This window comes from Lissotriton vulgaris, chromosome 6 (genome assembly GCF_964263255.1).
Source record: "Lissotriton vulgaris chromosome 6, aLisVul1.2, whole genome shotgun sequence".
In the NCBI taxonomy this organism is placed as follows: Eukaryota; Metazoa; Chordata; class Amphibia; order Caudata; family Salamandridae; genus Lissotriton; species Lissotriton vulgaris.
The window spans coordinates 1,611,771,735-1,611,796,625 of record NC_141694.1 but is presented as its reverse complement, the minus strand read 5'-3'; the positions used below and the strand labels follow the sequence as shown (position 1 = coordinate 1,611,796,625).

The 24,891-nt window shown below is 45.3% G+C and overlaps 1 protein-coding gene across 1 annotated transcript in view; it reads left to right on the top strand.

Moving 5' to 3' along the window:
* CRIPT (CXXC repeat containing interactor of PDZ3 domain) overlaps window positions 1-23,883 on the top strand; it is a 197,424-nt gene extending 173,541 nt beyond the window's left edge. Inside the window, exon 5 of the mRNA XM_086927780.1 lies at window positions 23,292-23,883. Coding sequence (XP_086783906.1) covers window positions 23,292-23,356 — 65 coding nt within the window. The 3' untranslated portion in view covers window positions 23,357-23,883. The remainder of the gene's footprint in view (window positions 1-23,291) is intronic.
* The last annotated feature ends 1,008 nt before the right edge of the window (window positions 23,884-24,891 follow it).

Below are 24,891 nucleotides of genomic sequence, written 5' to 3'. Positions count from 1 at the left end.
ACTCGCCGACTAAATCTGAGGCGGCGTGAAGGGACCCCAGGTATTTCTGACCGATGCTTGCATGGAGCGATCCATGGGAGGTGAGCGGAACCCGACATAAGCGGTTCGCATTGGAGCGCTCTACCGCCGGTTGGAGTGGTGAAGAGAGACGGCGCTTGAGGTGAGGGAGCCGGAGGCGGTGGGGCTCGAGTGAAGCGCGTTGATGGTCCCGGAGGGCTCCGACCCTGTTCCACGCACGTCAGAAGTGCTGGGTATAACAGATTATGCGGAGGCAATTACAGACGGTAAAGGCGATCCACATTAACGCAGGGGCCTGATACCATCACGGGACCCCAGTCAGTCACGCGATCCGCCAGAGAGGAGCATTGCTTGCTCGCGCTTCGGCAGCTGCGAATGGCGCGCTTGAGGCGCTGACCCTACCGCTACCACACTGAGGGTCTGAAGGCGTTCTCGTATAGGGGGACAGCGCTACCTCATACCTGGGGGCCACAAGCAGGATAAGACACCCGGGACTCAGCAAGGGCGCAGTACAGGGCGCCAAGACTGCGGCGGCCACTAGAAAGACGAGATCCGCGCCACGGAGCACAGCTCTACGCACCCCATCTCCATCTAACATGGTCAGGCCAGATAAACAACAACAAAAGATCTCCTTCGAGTCAAAAAAGACGCCCAAAGCTACGGAAACGAGCCCTCTTGCTATGAGCGAAACGCCAAACAAACCTGCTACCGGCAGCAATATGGAAAAGATCCTTTTTGCCATCCAATCCAATCTACAGGATATCAACGGTAAATTGGACAATTTAACGTGCAGGATGGATGGTATGGCTGCCAAAATGGAAAAGCACGGGGAGAGGCTGGAAACGGCGGAAACACGAATCTCAGCGGTCGAGGACGAATCACATGCCACAACTGCCAAATGCACGGCCATGGAGAGGGTGCTGGAGGTGATAAAAGCAAAGGAGGAGGAATTGGAATCGCGTTCTAGACGCAATAATGTACGCATAGCGGGGCTGCCGGAATCTACCAACACCGGAAGAATGGAACAATACATCGAGAAATTGTGCAAAGACGTGTTTGGAGACGACTCATTGTCGCAGACTTTTGTCATAGAGAGAGCGCACAGATCCCTTGCGCCCGCCCGCCGCCAGGAGCGTCACCAAGGCTGATTGTGTCCAGGGTACTGAACTATCGAGACAGGGACACCATCTTGAGGCTAGCAAGGGAGAAAGGCCCCATAACACATCAGGGCAATAAACTGGAATTCTATCCGGATCATACGGTGGCCGTCCAACAAGCTAGGAGAGAATACACTGCGGTGAAAGCCAAGCTCAGAGACCTCCAAATTAATTATTCTATGCTATATTCGGCCAGACTGAGGGTTCATTGGGAGGGAAAACCAGTTATATTGGCGAATCCGAAAGCTGCGCAAGAATTTGTGAAGCAGATAATCTCACGGAAAAAAGCTGGGGCGCAAGAAGGACAGCAAGGAGACACGGATTAAGTATGATGGGGCTACGCTCGAAAGAACACTGTATGTGAGTATGTAGCACTTTAACGCCCCATGGACACTTCCTTACGCCAGCGTTAATGTAGATCATGCCAGGCGACGCTGAGCGTCCACGATAGACTGCGGGACTTGTAACTGCTGATAGTAGATGGTCTTTCATAATGCTGACTACAGATTGACTACTATGTACACTGTCACATGATAGGCTTTGAGACCGCATAGTGCGGATTATTTAGGAGGCTGGTGGGGATGGGCACCGGCAAGTGGTCCTGACACCGTCAGTTCGGCACTATTCTCGGAGCATGGCAATGCTTGCACTCTCTGATATCTGCGATAGTTCCCCAGATGGCCTCCGAAGATGTGCTTAGATATAAATGCTGCACTGCCTGTCAGAGCCCTTATTGTGCAGGACATGTTTGAAATCGCACAGTAACGAATAGAGGCCCGAATTGGCTAAGATTCCCACTTGGTATTTTGATTTCCACCCACGTGGCCCGGACTGACACGGGGTAACACGGGGGGGCAATAGCGGAACTTAGGGAATGCTGTCATATGGGTAATATGTTGAATCTATGCATAAGATGGTATGGGATCACACATGGACGAACAATGCTTCCCGCCCAAACTAACTGCTCCTATGTTTCGCTGTTCTTCACACGATGTTGATGCCTATTTTGTTGCAGGTACTGGGGACATCGGGAGATGTGATGTATGGTGGAACACGAGGGTTTGGCACATGGAGGGACGCCTGAGGCTCTCACACTGCTAATGGATTTTGGGCTGTTGCATTTTGACAAGTTCATCATTGGGCTCAGGTGGGCTTGGGGCATCAGTTTCCGTGGTCCCACCTAATGGCCAACTACGTTCTTTTGGGCGAAGGGCCGGAAGCGGCCAAGGGTGCTGAGACATGACGTGAATACTTTTACTAACGTCAGGGATGCCGTCCACATCCATTTAGTTGGATGGAGAGTTGCGCCTCCAGCGGACCTCCACAAGGGAGTTCCCCACACAGGTTCTTTAGGAATGGTTTTGGTGTTTAGCCCCGAACTGTTGTCGAGGGTAATTGGGGGGGGGGGGGGAGATTGGCTTCGGCATGTTTGGGTTGCTGGAGTGGGAGGGGGAGGGCGGGAAGAGGTAACTATTGATGTTTTGAGACCTGTACATTCAGATTTTGTCTATCAATTACATTTTGAAGAACTAGAAAACAATTGTATGCACATGATTATACTTGGACACGTATCAGCAGACCCCTGACGCTATTACAATGAGCAACATATGCAGACACCACCACCTTACCGATGACTCAGAGGTCAACTCAAGCAAATAATGCACACATAAAACTACTAACGTGGAATGTGCGAGGCTTAACACAACCCAATAAAATTAGACGCGTGATTGCATACCTGAACAGGCTTTACATAGATATTGCGTTTTTACAAGAGACGCACATTGCCCCGAACACGCATCAATCCATAGGCCTAAAATGGGCCGAATCTGTCCATACCGCAACGTATCCCTCCTACTCTAGAGGGGTGATGTTGCAGAAAGGGTTAAATTTCACAGTTCTGCGGGTGATACAGGATCCAGGGGGCAGATATGTTATTGTATCAGGGACACTTCGTGGTAAGGCAATGACTTTGCTTAATGTTTATGGCCCTAATGTAGATTCTCCCGACTTCTTTCAGGACTTATGGGGACACTTACAACAATTCATACACACTAGGATAATATGCGGGGTTGATTAGAATGTGACCCTTACTGATGGTGTAGACCGATCCGCTCAATCCATCGAACCACATAAAAATGCCAGAGCCAAACTCCAACATATACTGGCGGACGTGGGGTTAACGGACATATGGAGACACAAATTTCCCACGGCACCGGGTGCCACGCACATTTCTGCATGCCACAATAGCTGGTCCCGATTGGACTATTGGATAGGTACTGATGATATCATACATTGTACAAGTGACGTTACCGTTCTTCTTAGAACACTATCGGACCACAATCTGGTTTTATTAAAACTCTCCATACCAGATTACATCCCACCTCCCTATCAATGGAGATTTAACTCACGTGCTCTAACTGACATACTATACGCAGACACTATCTACGCAGCAATCAAAGACTATTTCCTGCTGAACGAACCGGCGGTCGATGACCCATGCCTACTGTGGGAAGCCTTTAAGGCGACGGTTCGAGGGGTGTGTATGAGCACAACTATCGGCATACTTCGCGACATAAGACACCAGATTAAAAGATGCGACACACATGTCGTAAATATTTAATTTACCGTCTTAATTTCTATGCAGGTAAGTACTTAATCAATAATAACTCAATCGGAAAGAAAGAAACAGAGTCCGTGGTGTTAGAGTTCTTAGGGGTTTTATTCCTCAAAAAGGAATCGTTCCGGAACTGGATATCAGGTTCCTGCAACCACAAAGGGTTCAGGAAGGGATAGAGCATACTTTATTGACATTATATTACTTTTATACTTAATATACATAATAGAAGTCAATGCAGAAGGCGTAACAGCTGAGAGAAACAAGATAAAACACACACGTGGTCATGATACGTAATTAGGAGGCGTGAACTAGGCGTGAACATAGAAGTGTGTGCTAGAAACGTCACAGGTAGGTGCCATAAGTGGGTGGCAACAATAAGCAGAATCTTGCAATGTCAGCAGAAATCTGAGGCCTGGATGCGCGCGCAGCTGCATGACGTGTAACTGACGTGAAGCTGAAGGGTGCAGGGGACTTGCCATTTCAACTAGCGGAAAGAGACAGGAGTCTGGCATGTCAGATCAACTTGTGCTTCTATCATATTTGATATCTGATGTTTAGGAACTGAGCTATCTGGGCGGAAAGGTCTCTGGGGCAGAAGCTATTCTATACTGACTGTGAGTGCGTGTATAAGCGCCTAAGTGTCTGCATGAGAAGCGTGGGGGCATGGGCCTTCCATGGTAGCGTGGTAACAGAGGCTATGAATTACTTGCACAGAAACAGTAAGGCCAGGCCCTTTTGCTCTGCAGCTGGGGGAATGTTTACTTAAACTAGAAGGCAGGAATGCATCTTCGGAAAGGGAAACAGATAACTCGAAGGTTGAATTCATTCTTGGCAGGCAGCAGGTTGAGCTAAGCGCGGTGGGCCGCGCTGGAAGTAAGGCAGAGTTCACAGGTACGGGGGCAGCCTGGGCTGAGATTTTCAGAGTCAGAAGGCAGAAAAAGCTCGATGGCAGAAATTCAGGGCCTACTTTGCCAGAGCTGAGAAACGTGTAAAGTACACCACAAAAAGACGTTGGCATGGCATACTTAGGAACGGACTATTCAACCCATTCAGGGTGGGTCGGAAAGAGGACATGTTAACGTTGGACGCAAATGTATTTGCGTCTTCATAGCTGGCACAGGAGGGAAGTTACATGCACTTTAAACTCGTACATGGAGACGATGGGGTACACGATAGGGAACATAACTTGGCCAAAAATTTATATTTCCTCATTCCCTCCTTGTTCCCTACGGACCCTTCATGATATCTCGATCATCATGAATTGATCAGTCTGTTCTTGTAACATAATTTGCTCGTCTCTCTTCCGTTGTCGGTTTGAGAGAAAACTGGAATGTTCAATGCACGAGGTGGCGCACAGTCCACATATCGCCGGCCCACATTGTAGGCACAGGCAGCAACTAAATACTATGACAAGACCAATGCCTAGGAAGGATAGGATCTTCCATCCCCAAGCGGACAACGTTGTCCAGAACCAACCGGACCAAGTCCAGGTGCCTGGATTCTGATGTATTAAACTTGCAATTTTGTGAAGACGTGTAATAGCTTTGTATACAGATGGCGCGTTTTCTGGAATGAAAACACAGCAACTTGACCCGGTGACCTTACAAGCTCCACCTCTATCTGCCAAGATGACGTCAATGACGAGACGATTTTGAAGGACAACAATCCGCATAGCAGACTGCTCCTCTGTTAAGTTACCTAGGGCGGAGGCAGTTTCATGTACTACTGCTTCAAGGGTTCTAGTTAGTCTACGTATTAATTTACTGTTTTGGACGGGACCTGTGAAGAAAAAGAATCCTTTATTAAAATCTGTGTATTGCTCCCATGCCGTTTCAGTATAATCGACAATCGGGAGATCTCTTCGGAATCTATCTTTTACTAGATTTGTATTTCTATGATAATCAGGAGGAGCTAGGAAAACAGGGGGCAGAAGGAAAGCAATGTAACAGGTACCATCTCAATCTGGAGGTAAACGTATGTATGCGGTATGGCCACAAACAAAGTAGGAATGACGTGTAGCTCGAAATGAGGACCTACCCTCATCAGTGAATTCGACCACAGTAGTACATTTACTATGACCTAAGTGTACTGAACCTTTCTTTCTAACAAAAAGATGACCTGTGACTGGTAATACTGACATAGCGGGAAGAATGGGTGCAGCTTCGGACTCAATAGTAAGGATCATGAGGTTAACTGTGTAATTTCCTAATCCATATACTTCGTTTTCTAGATCAGTTCCTATTCTAACGGATCGTCCACTTTTATCAGGGTAACAGACGTCGAACAGAACTGAATTCAGGTTTCCCCAAACCCAGCCCCCTTCGCGGGTAACAGCAATATCAGAATCTAAAGAATTAATCAATCTACTCCATGCACCACAGGAGCCATTGTGAGTGAACGGATACGGAAAGAGGGGCAGAACTCCCTTGTATTTCTGGTGGGGAGGGAGTCGACCACATATCCAACAGTTGGTAGCATTACTCGTCTGATGGGAGTGATGTAACATGCTAATGAATGTGTTGTTGCGCAGCGCAAGTCTGTAAGATAATTCGTGAGGGGGTAATGTACTAAAAGAATGTTCAGCAGAAACATTGTAAGCAGATTGTTCACGCTTGAAAATAGGGTAATAGATGGGAAGCAGTATACTTGCAACAATAATCAGAAGACTTAGAAAAAACATAATTAATAATGTCACTATACAGTGACTACGCAGTGATTTGCAATAGGTACGTTTCTTGAATTGTCTCTCTCTCTCTCTATCTCGATCTAGGGGATACATGTCAGAAACTATTTAACCGATTCACCTAGGGGAGGACTTAAACAATTAAACTGTCTGACTTGCTAGATCGAAGTTTCTGTTTATACTCCTCTTGGGGAGTTTTCTCTCGTTCGGGTACTTTAAAGTCACTAGGTTTAATACAGTCTTTGGTGGGGGTGGACGAGTCAGGGTCTGGTTTCAGTTCGTTGCATTGTTTAATATGACTCGTGTGGACCCACCCCTTTCTGCCCTCCACCTTCACTGCGGTCCTCGTAGTAAGAAGGACGGTCTTCGGCGCTTTCCAGCGGGGCTCCAGCGGACTTTTCCTGTCGAAGTTCCTGATTAAGACCAGATCGCCAGGACGGACATCATGCGGCTTTACATCAGTGTTGTCAGGAAAAGCTGCGGCAACCTGTGAACGACATGATTGGAGTGCAGACATCAAGGAGGCAAGGTAATCTGTCAACATGTTACAATCAACATCAGTAATTTTCTTAGGAATGGGCGTCCCCCACATATTCGGTGGTCTGCCAAAGACCACTTCATACGGGGATAGTCCTGATCTCGAATGGGCAACCATTCTCATATAGAACAGTGCAACTGGCAGGGCGACTATCCAGTCGACCCCTTTCTCCTGGCATATTTTGGCAAGGCGGGTCTTTAGTGTCTGGTTATGCCTTTCTACAAGGCCTGCGGCTTCTGGATGTCGAACACAATGGAATCTCCACTGATATCCTAGCAGAAGGGAGACATGCTTCATGAGCTCGGATGAGAACGGCTGTCCGTTATCTGAGTACACGACACGAGGCAAGCCGTATCGGGGGAAGAATTCTCGAACCAGCTGCTTGGCAGTGGTCGGGGCAGTGTAATCTGAGACTGGGTATGCTTCGGTCCAACGAGAAAGTGCACAAACAACTACAAGGACATATTTGAATCCTCGACAACGGTCCATCTGGATATAATCCATCTGGAGGACTTCAAAAGGGTGATCGGGAGGATGAAATCCACCTTGCTCTACAGGAACGCTTTTACCTGGATTGAACTGACAACAGATCATGCAAGTACGCACTTTCTGTTTTGCTGCTGCTCGTAAGTGTTTGTTGTACCAGAGATTCTGTAAACTGTCTAACATAGCTTTCTCTCCTAGATGTGCAGGACTATGTGCTGTATTTATCATTATTTGGACCATCGAGTCGGGGAGGAACCATGTAGATTTTCCCTTTGTGACCCATCCTTGATCTGTCTGGATCCCTCCTAGTTCAGTCCATTTCTTTATTTCATCAGGAGTGGCATGTGTCTGAATATCGATTACGTCTAGGGTGGGATCCCTGACTGACATACACTGAGTTGGTACTATTGTCTTTGTCACATCAGTAGTCTGGGTGTGAGTCAATGCTGTATGTTTTGCTGTCTGGTCTGCCAGGTCATTACCCTGGGAAACAGAATCTGTAACCTTAGTATGTGCTTTACACTTCATGACTGATATGCCCGAGGGCAAATGTATTGCTTCTAATAGTGCTTGAATGAGGGGACCGTGCTGGATCTTGGCACCATGAGAGGTCAAGAAACCTCTTTCTTGCCATAACATGCCGAAGTCGTGTACGACTCCGAACGCATAGCGGGAATCAGTGTATATGTTAACATTTCTGTTCTTGGCTAGAATACAAGCTCGGGTCAGAGCGATGAGCTCCGCCGCTTGAGCAGACAGTGTGTCAATACGGTGTGTTTCTTTAACTTCAGTTTCAGTGGTCACTGCATACGCGGCCACTAATTCTCCTGTACTTGTTCTCATGCATGAACCGTCCACATAAAGTGTCAGGTCTGGATTTGTCAGTGGAACATCTGTTAGGTCTCGTCGAGGTTTTGTTACTGTATTAATGATTTCTATGCAATCATGCGGGGTTGGATCTGTCATAATTGTAGGTAACAATGTTGCGGGGTTCAGAATGCTACAGCGTCTAATTTCTATGTGTGGCTGGAATAGTGTCAATTCATAACCTGTCAGTCGTGCTATAGTCAAGTGTTGAGTCTGGGTTCTGTTTAAAAGAACCTCTACAGAATGTGGAACTTGAACTGTTAATGGATGACCTAAAACAATTGAATCACTCTGTCTGATTGCTAATGCTGTTGCTGCTACTGACTTCAAGCACGCAGGGAGTGCCTGAGCTACTGAATCCAGTGTACTTGAAAAATAAGTGCAAGGCTTATGTGAATCTGCTTGATCTTGAGTGAGGACAGACAATGCCGTACCCTCACGTTCTGTAACAAAAAGTGTAAAAGGTTTGCTGTAACATGGTGTCGCTAGAACTGGTGCTTGGCATAAAGCTTTCTTTAATTCTTCAAAAGCCTGTGTATGTTCCTGAGTCCAAGGGAGGACAGTCGAAGTCGCTGCCTCCTGTGTTGTTAACTGAATGAGTGGTTTGGCTAGAAATGCATACTGGGGAATCCATTGTCTGCAGTACGAGGTGAGGCCTATAAAGGCCCGCACTTACTTTTGTGTCTGGGGTTGTGGCATATTTACAATTAACTGAATGCGATCGGGAGTGAGCTGTCTCCCCACTTTGGACAGCAAGTGACCCAAGTACACAACTTGCTGAACACAGAATTGTAGCTTCAAAGGAGACACCTTGTGTCCCTTGTCGGCCAAAAAATGTAAAACTGTCAGTGATGCTTGTTCACATTCGGGCTCACTTTGTGCGGTGATCAGCAGATCATCGACGTATTGTAGTAAAGCGGTGTTAACTGGCATTGTGATACAATCAAGTTGTCTTTTCAGTGCTTGGCTATAGATGCTGGGGCTTTCTGTGAATCCTTGAGGTGCGCGTGAAAATTTGAAACTTCGTCCATTTAAACTGAATCCGAAGAGATATTGGCTCTCTGGATCAATAGGTACACTGAAGAAGGCGTTCTTGAGGTCAATTACAGTAAAGAACGTTGCTTCTGAATCAATAGCAGTCAATAGGGATGATATGTCGGGAACCACAGGGTACTGTGGAATAATGCATTTATTCAGTTCTCTTAAATCAATCACCAGCCGATATACTGGCGGTGCATTGGGATCAGTACGTTTAAGGATCGGAATGATGGGTGAATTACAGATATTGGAGTCGGTTTCTACAACCACTCCTTGGGCAATGAGCTCTTCAATGATTTCCAGTAAAGCCACTACAGCATCGGGTGGTAGCTTGTATTGTCTGATTCTGGGTAAAACTACACCTGGTTTGAGTGTAACACGGTATGGTGTAATGTGCATACAACCTACATCAGTTGGGCCTTTTGCCCACAAGTGATCTGGTACATTTTTCAATCTGACATCAAACTCACGTAACACATAATGACCCTTGAAATCCCGCAGAAAGAGTCTAACTCCCTCCGGGGAGCAGCAGATCACGGCTCCTAGAGCCTTCAATGTTTTTATTCCTAACAGATTTTCTGGGCATGATTTTGTCAGTAACAGGTCTGTAACACGTGATAATGGACCCACAGCCAGGGGAACTGGTTTCGATACCTCATTTACAATAGGCTGTCCTGAAAAACCAAGGGAAACATTCTGTGAGCCTGAGAGGGGTGCCCCTGGAACTTCATCATGACTGATTGTGGTGCGACTTGCCCCTGTGTCAATTAAAAACTTTCTGTCTTTTCCCAGTACTTGACTATGTACATAAGGACCCTCTTGATCTACAGGAATCTCAATAAGAGGCAAACCACCTTCCCTCTCTAGGCTGTTTCATGTATATCGTGGATAATCGGGGTAAGCGGACTGGGCATACTGGTACATCTGTTGTGAAACTTGCTGAGTTGCGGCAATGGGCTGTGGCTGTGATACCGCTACTGTCTGTGCTGTATGTGATGGAGCATGCATAGGCTGTGTATTCTGCATGGGCTGTATATTCTGTGAAGACTGATGCTGGTTATGGTCTTGTCTAGGCGGATGCGGTCTTTCTTTAGTTTTACCTGTCGCTATGTTATGTTTCAGAACTGGGCATTCGTGTACGTAGTGACCTGGCTGCTTGCAATAGTTGCATGTCCCTTTAACGGGAGCTGTGGCGTGACCTGTCTGGGTCGTACCCTTTCTCTGGCCGTCGGCTGGAACCGACTGGGCTACTAACATTTTCATTTTCGTGTCTTTCATGCGTTTCTGTTCCTGATCTTGTTCTTCTCTAATTCTGTTCTGATGGTATTGTAACATCTGTAACATCTGGGATGGCGTATTTGCCTGCCAAGTACTTTCAACTTTATACACGCGGTTCTTAACTAATGGCAGGGAATTCTCGACTAATTTTGATACAAAAAGATGCGGATATGACTCGCTACTTGGTTTAAGGCCACTATTAATAATGAAACATTTCTCGAATCTTGAATAGAAGTCACTAGTATCTTCATCGTGTTTCTGTTTACAGGACGAGATGGCGTCCCAATCTTCCTTTCTGGTTGTCAATAATCTTGGCAGAACCTGTACTATCAAACCTGGTAATGCTTTAGTTTTCTCCCCAAGGCCTACCCCTGGGACACGTTTGTTCTCTTCGTCTTCTATTTCTGCCCATACAATCTTTTTCTCTCCCACCTCCCATTCTTTTTCCTTGAGTTTCTCGTGGATGCCCGTGGGCAGCAGTACCTTTAACATTTTCATGATATCTTCATATGTGTAATCCCCCATCAGTAACATGTCTTTAAGTTCTCTGTGAAAACCTGCAGGGTCTTTATCATGACACGGTACTAGTTTCTTCATTTCTAACAGTTCTAACTTAGTCAGAGGCGTGTGTACATACACACGTTTCAAGTTATGATCCTCACCCATAACTGGATGCACTTCTCGTAAGGGGTTCTGACTTTCAATGCCATGCAGACGTTCCATATGATACATTTTTCTTTCTGGGGGTGGAGCAGGAACATATTCGGAGCTTATGAAAGTGTTATATCTGTGGCGTTGTTCTAGAATTATTTGAATTAATTTGGTGCTTAAACCTCTCCATCTATCCATGAGTAGTTCTTCTAATGTATCGTGTAAGGGACCTGGATCAGAAGGTTGCTTTCTATATAACGTGAGGAGGTGCTGAATCATGTAAACACCGGCTAATTTCTGTTCGTCTGGGGAAAGGTTCAGGAATGTCTGCGCTACTGTGTCATCATTATATATATCCGGGTTATTAGCCCATAATACTGCTGACCGAGCTAGTTCTTGTTCATCCATAGAATTGAGTACATGGTACCCCATTCGGTCTCGAAGCCTTTTATCGGTCTCCTGGAACTGATGTTCAGTGGAATTCGGATTGGTTAAGCCAGAGAGAAAAACTCTCTTGCTTTCTGGACGGATGCCTTTCCTAAGGTATGCTCCCTTACCTACATACGCTATCGTATCTGTAGTCTTTTCTGGTTCTTCAGGTTCTTCCTCCTCCCCGGAGGAGGCATTCTCTTTTTCTTTTTCCTTTTTGTGTATCTCTATTACTTCTTTTCTTATTTTCTTGTACATACTGGCTATGCAACCCCCTTTATCATGTTTTCCTTCAGATATATTTTGACCATCTAATTCATCCTGATCTGTCTCAGGCCTGTCTCGTTCTCTTATTAAGCAATTTATGAAAAAACGTAGTAGAGACGCTTGGGTGTCGACTTTCTGATATGCCATGGCTTCCTTAATACTGTCAGGGTCTTCCCCAGTCCGGACAAAATTGTATATTCTATCTAGGTACTCTTTCATTCCTGGGAAGTACAGTAGGTAATCGGTAGCTTGTCGTAAGCGTAGTGATGCTAAAAACATCCTATTATCTTTACCGGGTACTGGGTCGTATCTGCAAACTTGAAGCGGTTCTTTGAGTAAGTTGAGACGGGGTGATTGGAGTATAAAAGGATTCTTTATATCCTTAAGGTGTAATCTACGTGTTGGCGGCGGGGTCTGGGGACCCCCGGACGCGCCTCCTGAGGCTGAAGCTTGAGCGTTATCTCTTTGTGGAGTCTGTATCGGCACTTGAATTTGTCTTTTAGTAGGATCAGGTAGAAGCTGTTTCGGTAGATTAATTTTAAGTGCGGGAAGTGGCGGAGGTGGTGGAACAGGGGGAATCTGTCGGGCGGGGGAACCTTGTTGTGGTACTGGCGGAATATGATCTTGGGGCGGGTTACCACCCCCATCCCCGTCGTTAGGCAGGGCGCGGACAGGCAGATTGGTGTAAGCGGGAGCTACATCCTCTAGATAGGAATTCAGGAATATGTCTTTAGTGGTCCTGTGAGTTACTTTAGTTGGAACTAATGGTGGCGGCAGATTTTTCGGTATTTCTGAAGTGGCTTCAGGCGAACCTTCGGCCACAAGATACATACCATTTACAAGATTGTTTCGTGCGCGGTCTATTTGCTCTGATTTTACTCGAATCCCTTCAGTAACTAATTCGTTTTCTTGAGCTTTATCTGATTTTTTAAGTCTGTCTTCTCTACGGAGTGCCTTTTCTGTACGCTTATGTGATTCCTTACGCCAAAATTCTATGGCGTCTTTCTGAGATTGTCTGGCTTTCTTTTTCCATAATGCTTCTTCTACCTTCATGATGCACTCAGCATCCCATGTTCCGGTAACGGGCCATCTGTGTCTTTCGTCTAGATGCTTAGTATAATCGGCCCATAATTCTAGATACAATATGGCATCTATGCCATGTTTCTGGTACATGAAATTCCCAGGAGTGTCCCTAGGGGGGATAGGAATTTCTTCCTCTAGCATCCCTTTCCTAGTTCCTATTTGCTTTAACTTGTTGAAAAACGGCATCTTGTTTACTTAATACTGAATGCTCAATCCTTGCAACTTATTACTGAATACAGCTAGTTACACAAGAACACAAAAATGCACATAAAAAACAGTCACTCATACAACGACATTGATCACATGAAGAAAGACATTTAAGAACACTTATTACTACCCCCTATACCGGATGTACTGCTAAACAGCACAGATACACTGCTGAGGACAGTGCAAGAACTTGAATCATCGGATATACTGCTAAACAGTACAGATACACTGTCTAAAACAGTGCAGACCGGACTTGTGTACCCAAACCCGTCTAGATACGTCCCAGCAATGGTACTCACCGGGAAGCACGGAAAACAGAAGGCCTCGGAAAACTCGACTGGACTGGACCGGACTCGACTCGACTCGACACGTGGATACTTCGGAAAACTGGTGGGCCTTTTGACACCTCGGACCTTGCTTCTTTCGGCTAGGCTCTGGTCGGGATCCTCCGCGCTCCTCACCGCCTCGTCTGGGTGCTAATTGCAGTCTTCGTCACCTCCGTGGGCCAGAGGGAGATACAGGAAATCCTGCCGGTACGCGTAGGTTCCGTCTAACTGATGGCAGGGGACAGAGTTTGCAACGCACCAACCGGCGCGTGAGGTGGGGGAGGGGTCCCTGTTCGGGCGCCAAAATGTCGTAAATATTTAATTTACCGTCTTAATTTCTATGCAGGTAAGTACTTAATCAATAATAACTCAATCGGAAAGAAAGAAACAGAGTCCGTGGTGTTAGAGTTCTTAGGGGTTTTATTCCTCAAAAAGGAATCGTTCCGGAACTGGATATCAGGTTCCTGCAACCACAAAGGGTTCAGGAAGGGATAGAGCATACTTTATTGACATTATATTACTTTTATACTTAATATACATAATAGAAGTCAATGCAGAAGGCGTAACAGCTGAGAGAAACAAGATAAAACACACACGTGGTCATGATACGTAATTAGGAGGCGTGAACTAGGCGTGAACATAGAAGTGTGTGCTAGAAACGTCACAGGTAGGTGCCATAAGTGGGTGGCAACAATAAGCAGAATCTTGCAATGTCAGCAGAAATCTGAGGCCTGGATGCGCGCGCAGCTGCATGACGTGTAACTGACGTGAAGCTGAAGGGTGCAGGGGACTTGCCATTTCAACTAGCGGAAAGAGACAGGAGTCTGGCATGTCAGATCAACTTGTGCTTCTATCATATTTGATATCTGATGTTTAGGAACTGAGCTATCTGGGCGGAAAGGTCTCTGGGGCAGAAGCTATTCTATACTGACTGTGAGTGCGTGTATAAGCGCCTAAGTGTCTGCATGAGAAGCGTGGGGGCATGGGCCTTCCATGGTAGCGTGGTAACAGAGGCTATGAATTACTTGCACAGAAACAGTAAGGCCAGGCCCTTTTGCTCTGCAGCTGGGGGAATGTTTACTTAAACTAGAAGGCAGGAATGCATCTTCGGAAAGGGAAACAGATAACTCGAAGGTTGAATTCATTCTTGGCAGGCAGCAGGTTGAGCTAAGCGCGGTGGGCCGCGCTGGAAGTAAGGCAGAGTTCACAGGTACGGGGGCAGCCTGGGCTGAGATTTTCAGAGTCAGAAGGCAGAAAAAGCTCGATGGCAGAAATTCAGGGCCTACTTTGCCAGAGCTGAGAAACGTGTAAAGTACACCACAAAAAGACGTTGGCATGGCATACTTAGGAACGGACTATTCAACCCATTCAGGGTGGGTCGGAAAGAGGACATGTTAACGTTGGACGCAAATGTATTTGCGTCTTCATAGCTGGCACAGGAGGGAAGTTACATGCACTTTAAACTCGTACATGGAGACGATGGGGTACACGATAGGGAACATAACTTGGCCAAAAATTTATATTTCCTCACACAAATGAGGGGTTTGGAAAGGGAATACGAAACTACCCATGATGTTACGATTCTGGGAAAACTGCACACATTACACACGGAACATCAGAATCTAGTAGATGACGAAATAAAGTATATGGATAAAAAACACACTGCTAGAACTTTTGGGGAGGAAGGCAGACCGGGTGGGCTGTTAGCGGCAAAAATTTGCGAGGGCAGGAAACACACTGAGGTACTTGGCATAAAAACTGAGAACGGTATCATACTGACACAAACGGCGGATATATTGCACAGCTTTGTCACTTCCTATAGTACACTATACACATCACAGCCAATAGCCTCCACAGATGATGTCAACGACTACTTTAGGGAGGTAGCCATAGCGTGGCTGTCTGACCACCAAAGGGAATACTTAGCGGCACCCATCACGGTTGAGGAAGTCACGGAGGTGATAAAAACATTGCCGAATGGTATAGCGCCGGGTCCGGATGGGTACACGAACGACTTTTATAAACATTACGTGGATATCCTAGCTCCCCGGCTGACGGAGATGTACGGGGCCGCGTTTGACCAGGGTGAACTTCCCCCAACGCTCCGAGAAGCGGTAATCTTAGCTCTTCTGAAACCATCCAAGGATCCGACCCAATGTGACTCCTATAGCCACTATCACTGATAAATGTCGATTCTAAAATTCTAGCGAAGATCATGGCTATGAGATTGAAGCCACTAATGACTAACTTGGTGTTACCTGACCAGGCAGGCTTTGTCCCAACACGGTCCACGTCCCATAATACCCGGACGATGTTCGCCCTAGCCCATCATTTCCAACCAAAAACGAAGGCGGTAGCGGTGCTGTTGGACGCTGCAAAGGCGTTCGATTCCATTGAATGGAGATATTTGATTGCGGTGCTGCACCGTATGGGCTTCCCTAAAAGGTTTGTCCAATGGGTGTCCCTACTATACACTAAACCACGAGCCAAGGTCCGAATAAACAGGTACTTGTCCGACAGTTTTGCAGTGGAACGCGGTACCAGGCAGGGTTGCCCGCTCTCCCCCCTGATATTTGCCCTGGCATTGGAACCACTGGCCTGCATTATCCGGCAAAACTATAGATCATCTGCCCTGCAATTTCCCGCTCGGCCGCTACACATATCATTGTACGCGGACGATATGGTGCTCTACGTTCGCGACCCGAACGAACACCTAAACCAGCTGCTGAGGGAGTACATCAAATTTGGCGGGCACTCGGGGCTCACAATCAACTGGTCAAAGTCCTCCATAATTCCCCTCACAGACACTACGACTCCCTTTGATATTGAATACCCCCTAGAGTGGCAGACCGACCCGGTGCGATATTTGGGAGTGCTATTCCATAGAGATCCAGGCATAGTGATCCGCGCAAACTATGGCGTAACAATATCCAAACTGGAAGATAAAGTAAAGCGCTGGATACAGCTTCCGTTGTCTCTGGCAGACCGTATTGCAATAGTTAAAATGAATATATTGCCCAAGCTGCTGTATCTATTCAATAATATCCCCATTGCCCCACTGGGAGAAGTATTCCGTGCATTAAGTCACTGATACTACAACTCATTTGGGCAGGGAAACAAGCGCGGATCGACCTCCAGACATTGACGCTCCCCTATGCCAAGGGGGGATTTGGAGTTCCAGATTTTAAATTGTACTATTTGTGCGCACAGGCACAATATGCGGCTTATTGGTTTCACCTGGTGCCATATCTAACTCACACAGCGATCGAAGAAGGCGATGCAAATCCGGTCTCTCTTACCGCAATCCTCTCGTATAAACGCCCACCACTGCACGCTCTTGACATAAATACAGTTGACACTACCGTCAAGGCGTGGCACGAAATTGGGAGATTGGCACACAAAACCCCGCTTTATGCACGAAACATGCCACTACATGATCACTCAGCACTATCTGTCACACGCGAGAAGATAGGGATGTCGTTGTTACAGCGGGTAGGCATTGCACAGATGGGAGACTTATTTAACGAGGGCAGATTCGTAGACATTGCGGAACTCCAGTACATACACAACAAATCACAGATGTTTTATTTCAAACATTATAGACTGAAGAGAGCCATGGTGGAATTATACCCTACCTTTCATGAAGAGCCGGCTATACTAGATACCCTACAGCTCATCATTACAACTCAGGATCTGTCGCACCTGACATCGCGACTATACTGCTCTGCACAAGCTGAAATTCCACAGTCCACGAAAAGGGCCAAGGCTAGATGGGACTTGGTTTTAGACAACCCATTGACAGAGAAAGAATGGGAACAGACATGTGCACTAACACAAATCCTGACCCCTAACGGAAATCTCAAAATCATACATTACAAATATCTACACCAGGCATACTACACCCCGGCACAAATGTGTAGATACGGCATGCAGGATGACACCAGATGCAAAAGGTGCAGTGCAGAGGGTGCTGATTTTATCCATCTAGCCTGGTATTGCTCCAAAATTCAGGACTACTGGGCAGAGGTAATCACTAAACTGTCTACAATGGTGGGGATTGCAGTGGACTGCACAATCCGATGTTGCTTGTTGGACATTGTACCGCAGCTCAAATCATCTAAGCGTAAATTCTGTGAGGTCGCCTTGTTGCTAGCCAAGCGGCAGGTATCACAATGCTGGCACACTACTCAGGTACCCACCACACTAAGATGGATACAAGATATGACCAGCTGTAGGGACAAACTACTGACGTACGAAGAGAGCCTACCAATGCGATCCAGGCCGAAAGACTTTTGGTTATATCTCACTGAATATTTGACCACGGTGGAGAGTGACACTGGTGGATACCGGTTCTAAGAGCCGAGTGTTCTAATGCCGATAGGGGTTGGAGGGAGATGTGTTCAAGAAAGATGAAACGATGTGTTTACAATGTACTTATTGATGTGGACAACTGAAATGTGAAGGGCTCGTTGTTAGGGTTTCTTGTTGGTATTTTCTGTGTATGTTCTAATACACCAACAAAATTTATTAAAAAACAAGGCCTAATTTATGTGCTATACGCCGCCGGACAGATGTTGTCGGCTATGTGGCTGTGTACTATCAACATTGAAACGCACCTTAACACTAACGCAGCCGGCCCCAGGGTTGTAGGCTCCTGGCTGTGTATCCATCTTTTGCTACGAATAAATGTCTTACAAAAAATACAAAAAAAAACTACTGCCTGTTGTCAAACTGGCAATGGAACCCATTACCTGGGCGCTTACATCAATCTTTATTAACATGATCGAAACTGGCATTTTTCCTAAACCTTGGAAAGTAGCATCTATTCTACCCCTTTTAAAAAAGCCAACATTGGATCCTAAGGATCTTAACCACTTCCGCCCTATTTTCAGACCTCCCCTGCCAGCAAAACTAATAGAGAGGGAGTTAAATACTCAACTTGGTATTTTTCTGGATCAGACCCAAGCTCTGGACGCATCCCAGTTTGGCTTCAGGAGTGGTCATAGTACAGAATCAGCACTCATAAAGACCACCGATGAGATCAGGAAAGCAGTGAATCAGCGCGGTAATGCCGCCTTGATCCTACTGGACCTATCAGCGGCCTTTGATATGGTCCATCATGATCTGTTGATGGACCTTCTAAGGGCATGTGGATTACGCAATAAGGCTTGGGAGCTTGTACAGTCTTTTCTAAATGATAGAGTACAAGTGGTCTCCATGGGTGAATTTCAATCCAAGCCGTTTGTGTTGCCCTGTGGTGTTCCACAGGGATCATCATTGAGCCCAACCTTATTTAATGTGTACGTCTCCTCATTGGCGCCGATTATTAACAACCTGGGCTTTGACCTCATATCTTATGTAGACGACACACAGATTGTAGTGTCCCTTCTGCTAGGACAGGAAGCAGGCATGAACTGGTGCTTTCATAATTGTATGGAAGTGGTCAGGGATTGGATAGCAAAAAACTGTCTGAGGTTGAACTCTAATAAAACTGAGGTCATTCTCTTTGGGAATATTACTAATTTCTGGAGTCCAAGCTGGTGGCCACCAAAATTGGGGACCCTTCCCATACCAGTGAAAAAAGTAAAGAATCTTGGCGTCTTATTAGATGACAAACTAAATATGAGTGCTCAAGTTAATGCGGTATCATCTTCTATGGCATTTGTTTTAAAAACAGTCAAAAAAATATTCCCATATCTTCCATCTGGAAGTAGGAAAACAGTGGTTACTGCACTTGCAGTGTCAAAGATTGATTACTGCAATGGCTTGTACCTGAATATGGAGGAAAGATGTATAAATAAATTGCAAAGATTACAAAATGCGGCAGCCCGACTTCTGACGGGGGTGCCCAAATTTACATCGGTTATAAATGGTTTAAGGAAATTACACTGGCTCCCTGTAAAGAAGTGAGTACTGTTCAAAGCCTTATTTATAGTGCATAAGGCACTGCAACTCAAAGGACCTGAATTCTTTCAAAAACACTTTTCGTGGTACTCACCAAGTAGAAACCTACGCTCATCAGGTGCCAAACTGGTTGTTGTTCCATCTACAAAAAAAGTCTCTTGGGGTGGACAGAGATTTATCTATGGAGCAGCCAAGGCTTGGAATAATCTCCCTCTACATTTTAGAGGGACCAGTGATCTGTTGGCCTTTAGAAAGGCCTTGAAAACGTGGTTGTTTTCAAATTAGACGGCATTTTAGCTGACTCTGCATATCGCGCATGTGAGCTGCAACGCTAGGCTACACCTAAAAACAAGCATGTTTCTCCAGCTTTGGTCTATAGTGACTTACATGCCTGGGTACAAATGACACAATATTGTCTCAATGAGATTTTATTTAATATACCGCACCTAATCTCTACATCTATGTAGACCCTTGGCTTGGCACATTGTCACAGATTGCTGTCGAGGAATTTAGAATCTTCGACTTGCTTGTTTGTGGAACGTGAAGTTAGCTTACACTGGGACATACACTGACCTGGGACACTTCTATCCCTCAGAACGCTTTGGTTAATTCTTCCATTGTCAGTGCAGACACTCTGCAAAACGCAGCTTTCAGCAGGACTCATGTTTTGTTGTCTCCTGCTGGCAATTAGACAATACCTGTTATGAGCTTGATGGAAATTTAAGAATACCCTTGGATATGGTCATGCTACTAGCGACTACATTTTAGAGCTGAAGAAGTTCTTTTGAGTTGTGAAAGTGAAATGTGTTGGCTGTTGTTTTCACATTTTGTTCAAGAATCAAAATGTAAAAAAGTTTAAATTGATTGAAGCACCATGCGCTTTCTTATGAGTATTGTTTGTACTACTTTGAATGAACTTGAAAGAATTTTGTACAGGGGCGACTGGTGTTTATGGGCAGACAGGGCATTGCCCTGCCACCCTTGGGGAGGAGGCAAGAACCGGGAAAATAAACAGAGTAGCTGAGAAGAAATTACAGCTCTTAGGCTGTGTGCTGGATCTCCTGAGTGAACTCTAGTAAACTTTGCAGATGTCTTACTGTGCAATTGCGAGCCGGGAGAGGATTTCTTCGACCTGCAGACTCAAGCTACAGCAGTGACACCCCTTAAGAGAGAGTGCTGAATTAGAATCCCATGGACCCAGTTGCTTTTAGGGAGCATGAACAGTTACTCTGGGAGGAGTTACAAAACTCCATGCACTTCAATGACTGGGGGTGGGGCAGGCTGATGAGGGCAAAGAGGGAGTGGGTGGCAAGAATTTGTTGATTATCACAGAGGGACAGGCAGGGGGTTGCTCTCGTTTAGTACTTGACTGGATTTGGTTTCACTTTGGAAAAAAACATAATGGAGCCTAGCCCTCAGAGTACTCCTTATCTACACTGTAGATGCCCAAGAGAAGCGAAGAAGCCACTGTGGACAGCAATTTCAGTAGCAGACTAAGAGATATGTGTCCAGTTAAGCCTTTGCATCGGGGGCATCGACGCCCCCACCCTGCTTTAGTAGCTACAGAGGATGTGGGGTTTTCGATAGGCCTCTTCTGTCTGCAGCTTGGCAGACAAAGGCTGATAATGAACATGGGAGGGTGAGGATGCATGGCTGAATGAGTGAAAGGATAGATGTAAGAATGAAAAGGAGAGAGGGCGTATGAGTGAATGGTAGGGTGGATGGATCGATGGATGATGAGAAAGGATGGATCGATGGATGATGAGAGGATGGATGGAAGAATGAGTGAAAGAATGGATGGTACGAGGAAGTGTAAAAGGATGGATGAGTGGATGAATGGGTGGAGTGAAAATATGGATGGATGAGCAAAAGGATGGATGAGTGAAATGATGTATGTAAAGATGAAGGAGTAAAACACTGGCTAGGTAAGTAAAAGGGAGGATAGATGGAAGAATGGATGAGTGAAAGGGTGAATGGAGGGATGTATGAGTGGATGGATGGATGGATGGACAGACAGACATGGGACAAAGGTTGGATGGATAGATGGCTGAGTTAAAGGATGGATAGATGGATGGAGTGAAAGGATAGATAGATGGAGCGAGAGGATATATAGATGGAGCAAGAGGATGGATGGATGATTGAAAGGATGACTGGATGGATGAAAGGGGATGAATAAGTGAAAGAATGAATGATTGAGTGGATGGATTGGTTTGACGGATGGATGTCTCTGGACCAGTGGTGGCTTTCCTTTATCGACTCCACGTCAGCACTACACCCTCCTTGTATTGTGGTGCATTTTGAGTGTATCAGGAGTGAGTAATTATTTACTCTTGGTACAATAAAAATAAATGCAGACCCGCTTTGGGTCAAGCAATAAACTGAGGCAGCTAGTGACGCAGGTGCATGAAGGTGCCTGCACCATTCCAGCACTGTGAGCATTTCTGCGTGACTGTGTGAGTTAAAGTGCACAAGAGTCAGTGAAGGAGCAAGTCGGAGTGAGCGAAAATGAGTGACAGGAAGGACTAGTATGTGTAAGGAGGATTGTGAGGGAGAATGACGGGGTGTGTAACTGAGTGTTAATTTGTGTGAGGCACAGTTCGACTGAGGAATTCAGAATGAGTGGGACTGACTGAGACATAGTGGTTCAGAGTAAAATGAGTGAGACTGTGTGAATTAGTGAGACTGAGAAAGTCAAAGTTGGACAGTAAACTTAAAGGGTTATTTACAAGAAGCCTTCCTCGCCCGGTGGCGCAGGCCTCTCAATCATCTGTGAGGCTATGCAAAGCCACCCTGCGTAGCTTTGCATGGCCTCATAGACATGGAGCTCTGCATACCTTACTCTGTGACAAAGAGGCGTTTCATGGGTGTTGCGGTGGGTATTCCCATGCAACACCCATGGATTTTGACGGTGCTCCATATTTAGAAATTCACTGAAACCTGGGGCAGGCATAACAAGGAGAAATGTATTAATTTCTCCTAGTTTTTTATCTTTTCATTTGTGCTGCGTTCTGCAGCACACAAAGAACAAGGACAACACCTCCATGGATTGTTTATGGGGTGGAAGGGGTATCTTTCTGCACAAAAACAATCCTGCCAACAACGCAGAGCAAGGGTGTCTGTGTTGGCGCGAGGCACCAAATTGTGCGCCGGCTGAAAGGACAGTAATGCACAGCATCTTATAGATAGGGTGCATTCCTACCCTTTTTGATTTGCCATAGGGAAGCGCAGCAAAAAGACTTGCTCCACTGCCCTCCACCAAATCTTTGTAAATTAGGCTTTTACTGCATGAAAGTATGAGCGAACCCTTAAAGAAGAAGCTCATTGGAACTCAAACCAAGGATTTTGCCTCACCGCTTATAAAAGTCATTGGCCGCCACTGTGACCGTCAATTATTGTTGCTGTGTATGATTAGTAACCAAGGACATGAAATCTGAGACACATATATTAAAACTACGGAGTTTCGTTTTGCACAGGGATAGGAATAACAGGGAGGTCGGGGCAACAACTTTGGGCTGCTGCGAGACACTATTGTATCCCTCTGCAGGGCTCATGTTTGCTCTTATAGCCCTCATTGCCAAGAGTCTATGCAAATTGCAGGTGGTGTTATTTAAAAATATCTGAGAATATGAGGCATGCTCCCACAAATAGATGATTCTGGTAATGGAATGGTTAATTATGTAATAGTAAATGCAATCATAGCCAAGTTGCTGGCCTTAAATTGTCATTTTTCTCTTTCTTGTAGGTATCTGCGCAATGTGTGGGAAGAAAGTTCTGGAAACTAAAAATTACAAGCAAACTTCAGTTTAATGATCTGTGTTAACCATATTTCCTTTGTAGAATGTATACTTCATGGATGCAGCTTGCTGAAAGAATAAACTGTGTTGTGTAAATATGTTGCAATAGAAAGCGCTTACAATGCACCTTTAAAAGGGTTTGTTAAGCCCTACTTTGGTTTTACCTTAGACAAAAAAGCAGATTGTATTATTCATTCGTTTTTAGACAAATTACCTTTTTCAGTGTAAGATATAGTACAAGGATCATTCGTGGAGCGAATGAGGCACATCCAAAGTTTCCAACCTGTGCCCAAGTCCATTCACCTTCATAACCTTTTACCACACACTCATTTGAAGCTTTTTCTTTCTTTTTGATTTGAAGCTGGATATGTGAAGTTTCATTCAAAATGTATTCACTATACTATGCTATATACAGCCATGCTATACATTGTTGATTGTATTTGTTTTAAGAATAATCATCTTGTACATGTGTCCTAGGACCTATTAATATTAAATTTTTGGCTATCACAATAAATAAATCTCCAATAATAATTTTTAAAAGCCTGCTTTCCTTTTTAAAAAATGTTTTTTTACAAAATTCGAGGAGTTGTGTTACATGTATTTAATATGTAATCTAAGTCAAAGTCAAAATATTCTTTATTCAGCATTTAAGTAACACCATAAAAGCACAGATTAAAAAAGACAATATTGACAGTTATGTTAAAAACACCTCATAAGGAATACAGTACTGCTAATTGCTTATATTATTTATTAAACAAACCCACCATCCACCCAATGCTTGTGCAATTTTAGTTCATTTTTAGTCCGCAAATACCTATTGTGTGTCTTCGTTTAACTGCTGCTCTTAAAAAGTTTATCACACAAAAGAGAGTCAGGGGATCTTGGGCCATTTTTAAAAATTCAAGGGCTTCCTTCACATGTCTGAGGTTAGCTTTTGTGAGCAGACCAATTAAAAAACGACGTCTGGGCATAAGATAAAATGGGCATATTAATACAAAAAGAGGGGTATCCTGCGGAGATCGCTGATCGCTGCCGCAGGGCCCCTTTGACTCAACTTGATTAATAAAACCCACCGGATCAGCTAAAAGGTGGTGTAAAAAATTGAGTCTAAAATGTGTAAATAAAAACCTGTCCTGTACATTGTATATGAGAGCGAGATAGGGCTCCAGACCTCTACAGGACCTTACTGTAACATGTTCCTGAACTGAATGTTTATTTCTGTCCTTTACCTCTCGAGCTCTGGCTCTATTTTCGAGAAGCATCTCTTTTACTCTGACCTGGTCCCGTTTTACTATACGGGAAGGTGTCAGAAAGAGGTCCTCGCATCCTATGCTTTCCAAGCCTCCCTTCACGTATTTAAGCCAGGGGATGGACAGTCCCTTTTCCCTCCCCTTACAATCCTTTATTATCTGTTTGGTCAAACTGGCTTCTGGATTGACTCAGATCTTTAACCAGGCAATAAAAGGTCTTTACCCCACCCTGTCCTCTAAGTGCTCACATCCTAATTCTTCATGTATAATCTGGGCAGGGACACACGGAGGAACTTTA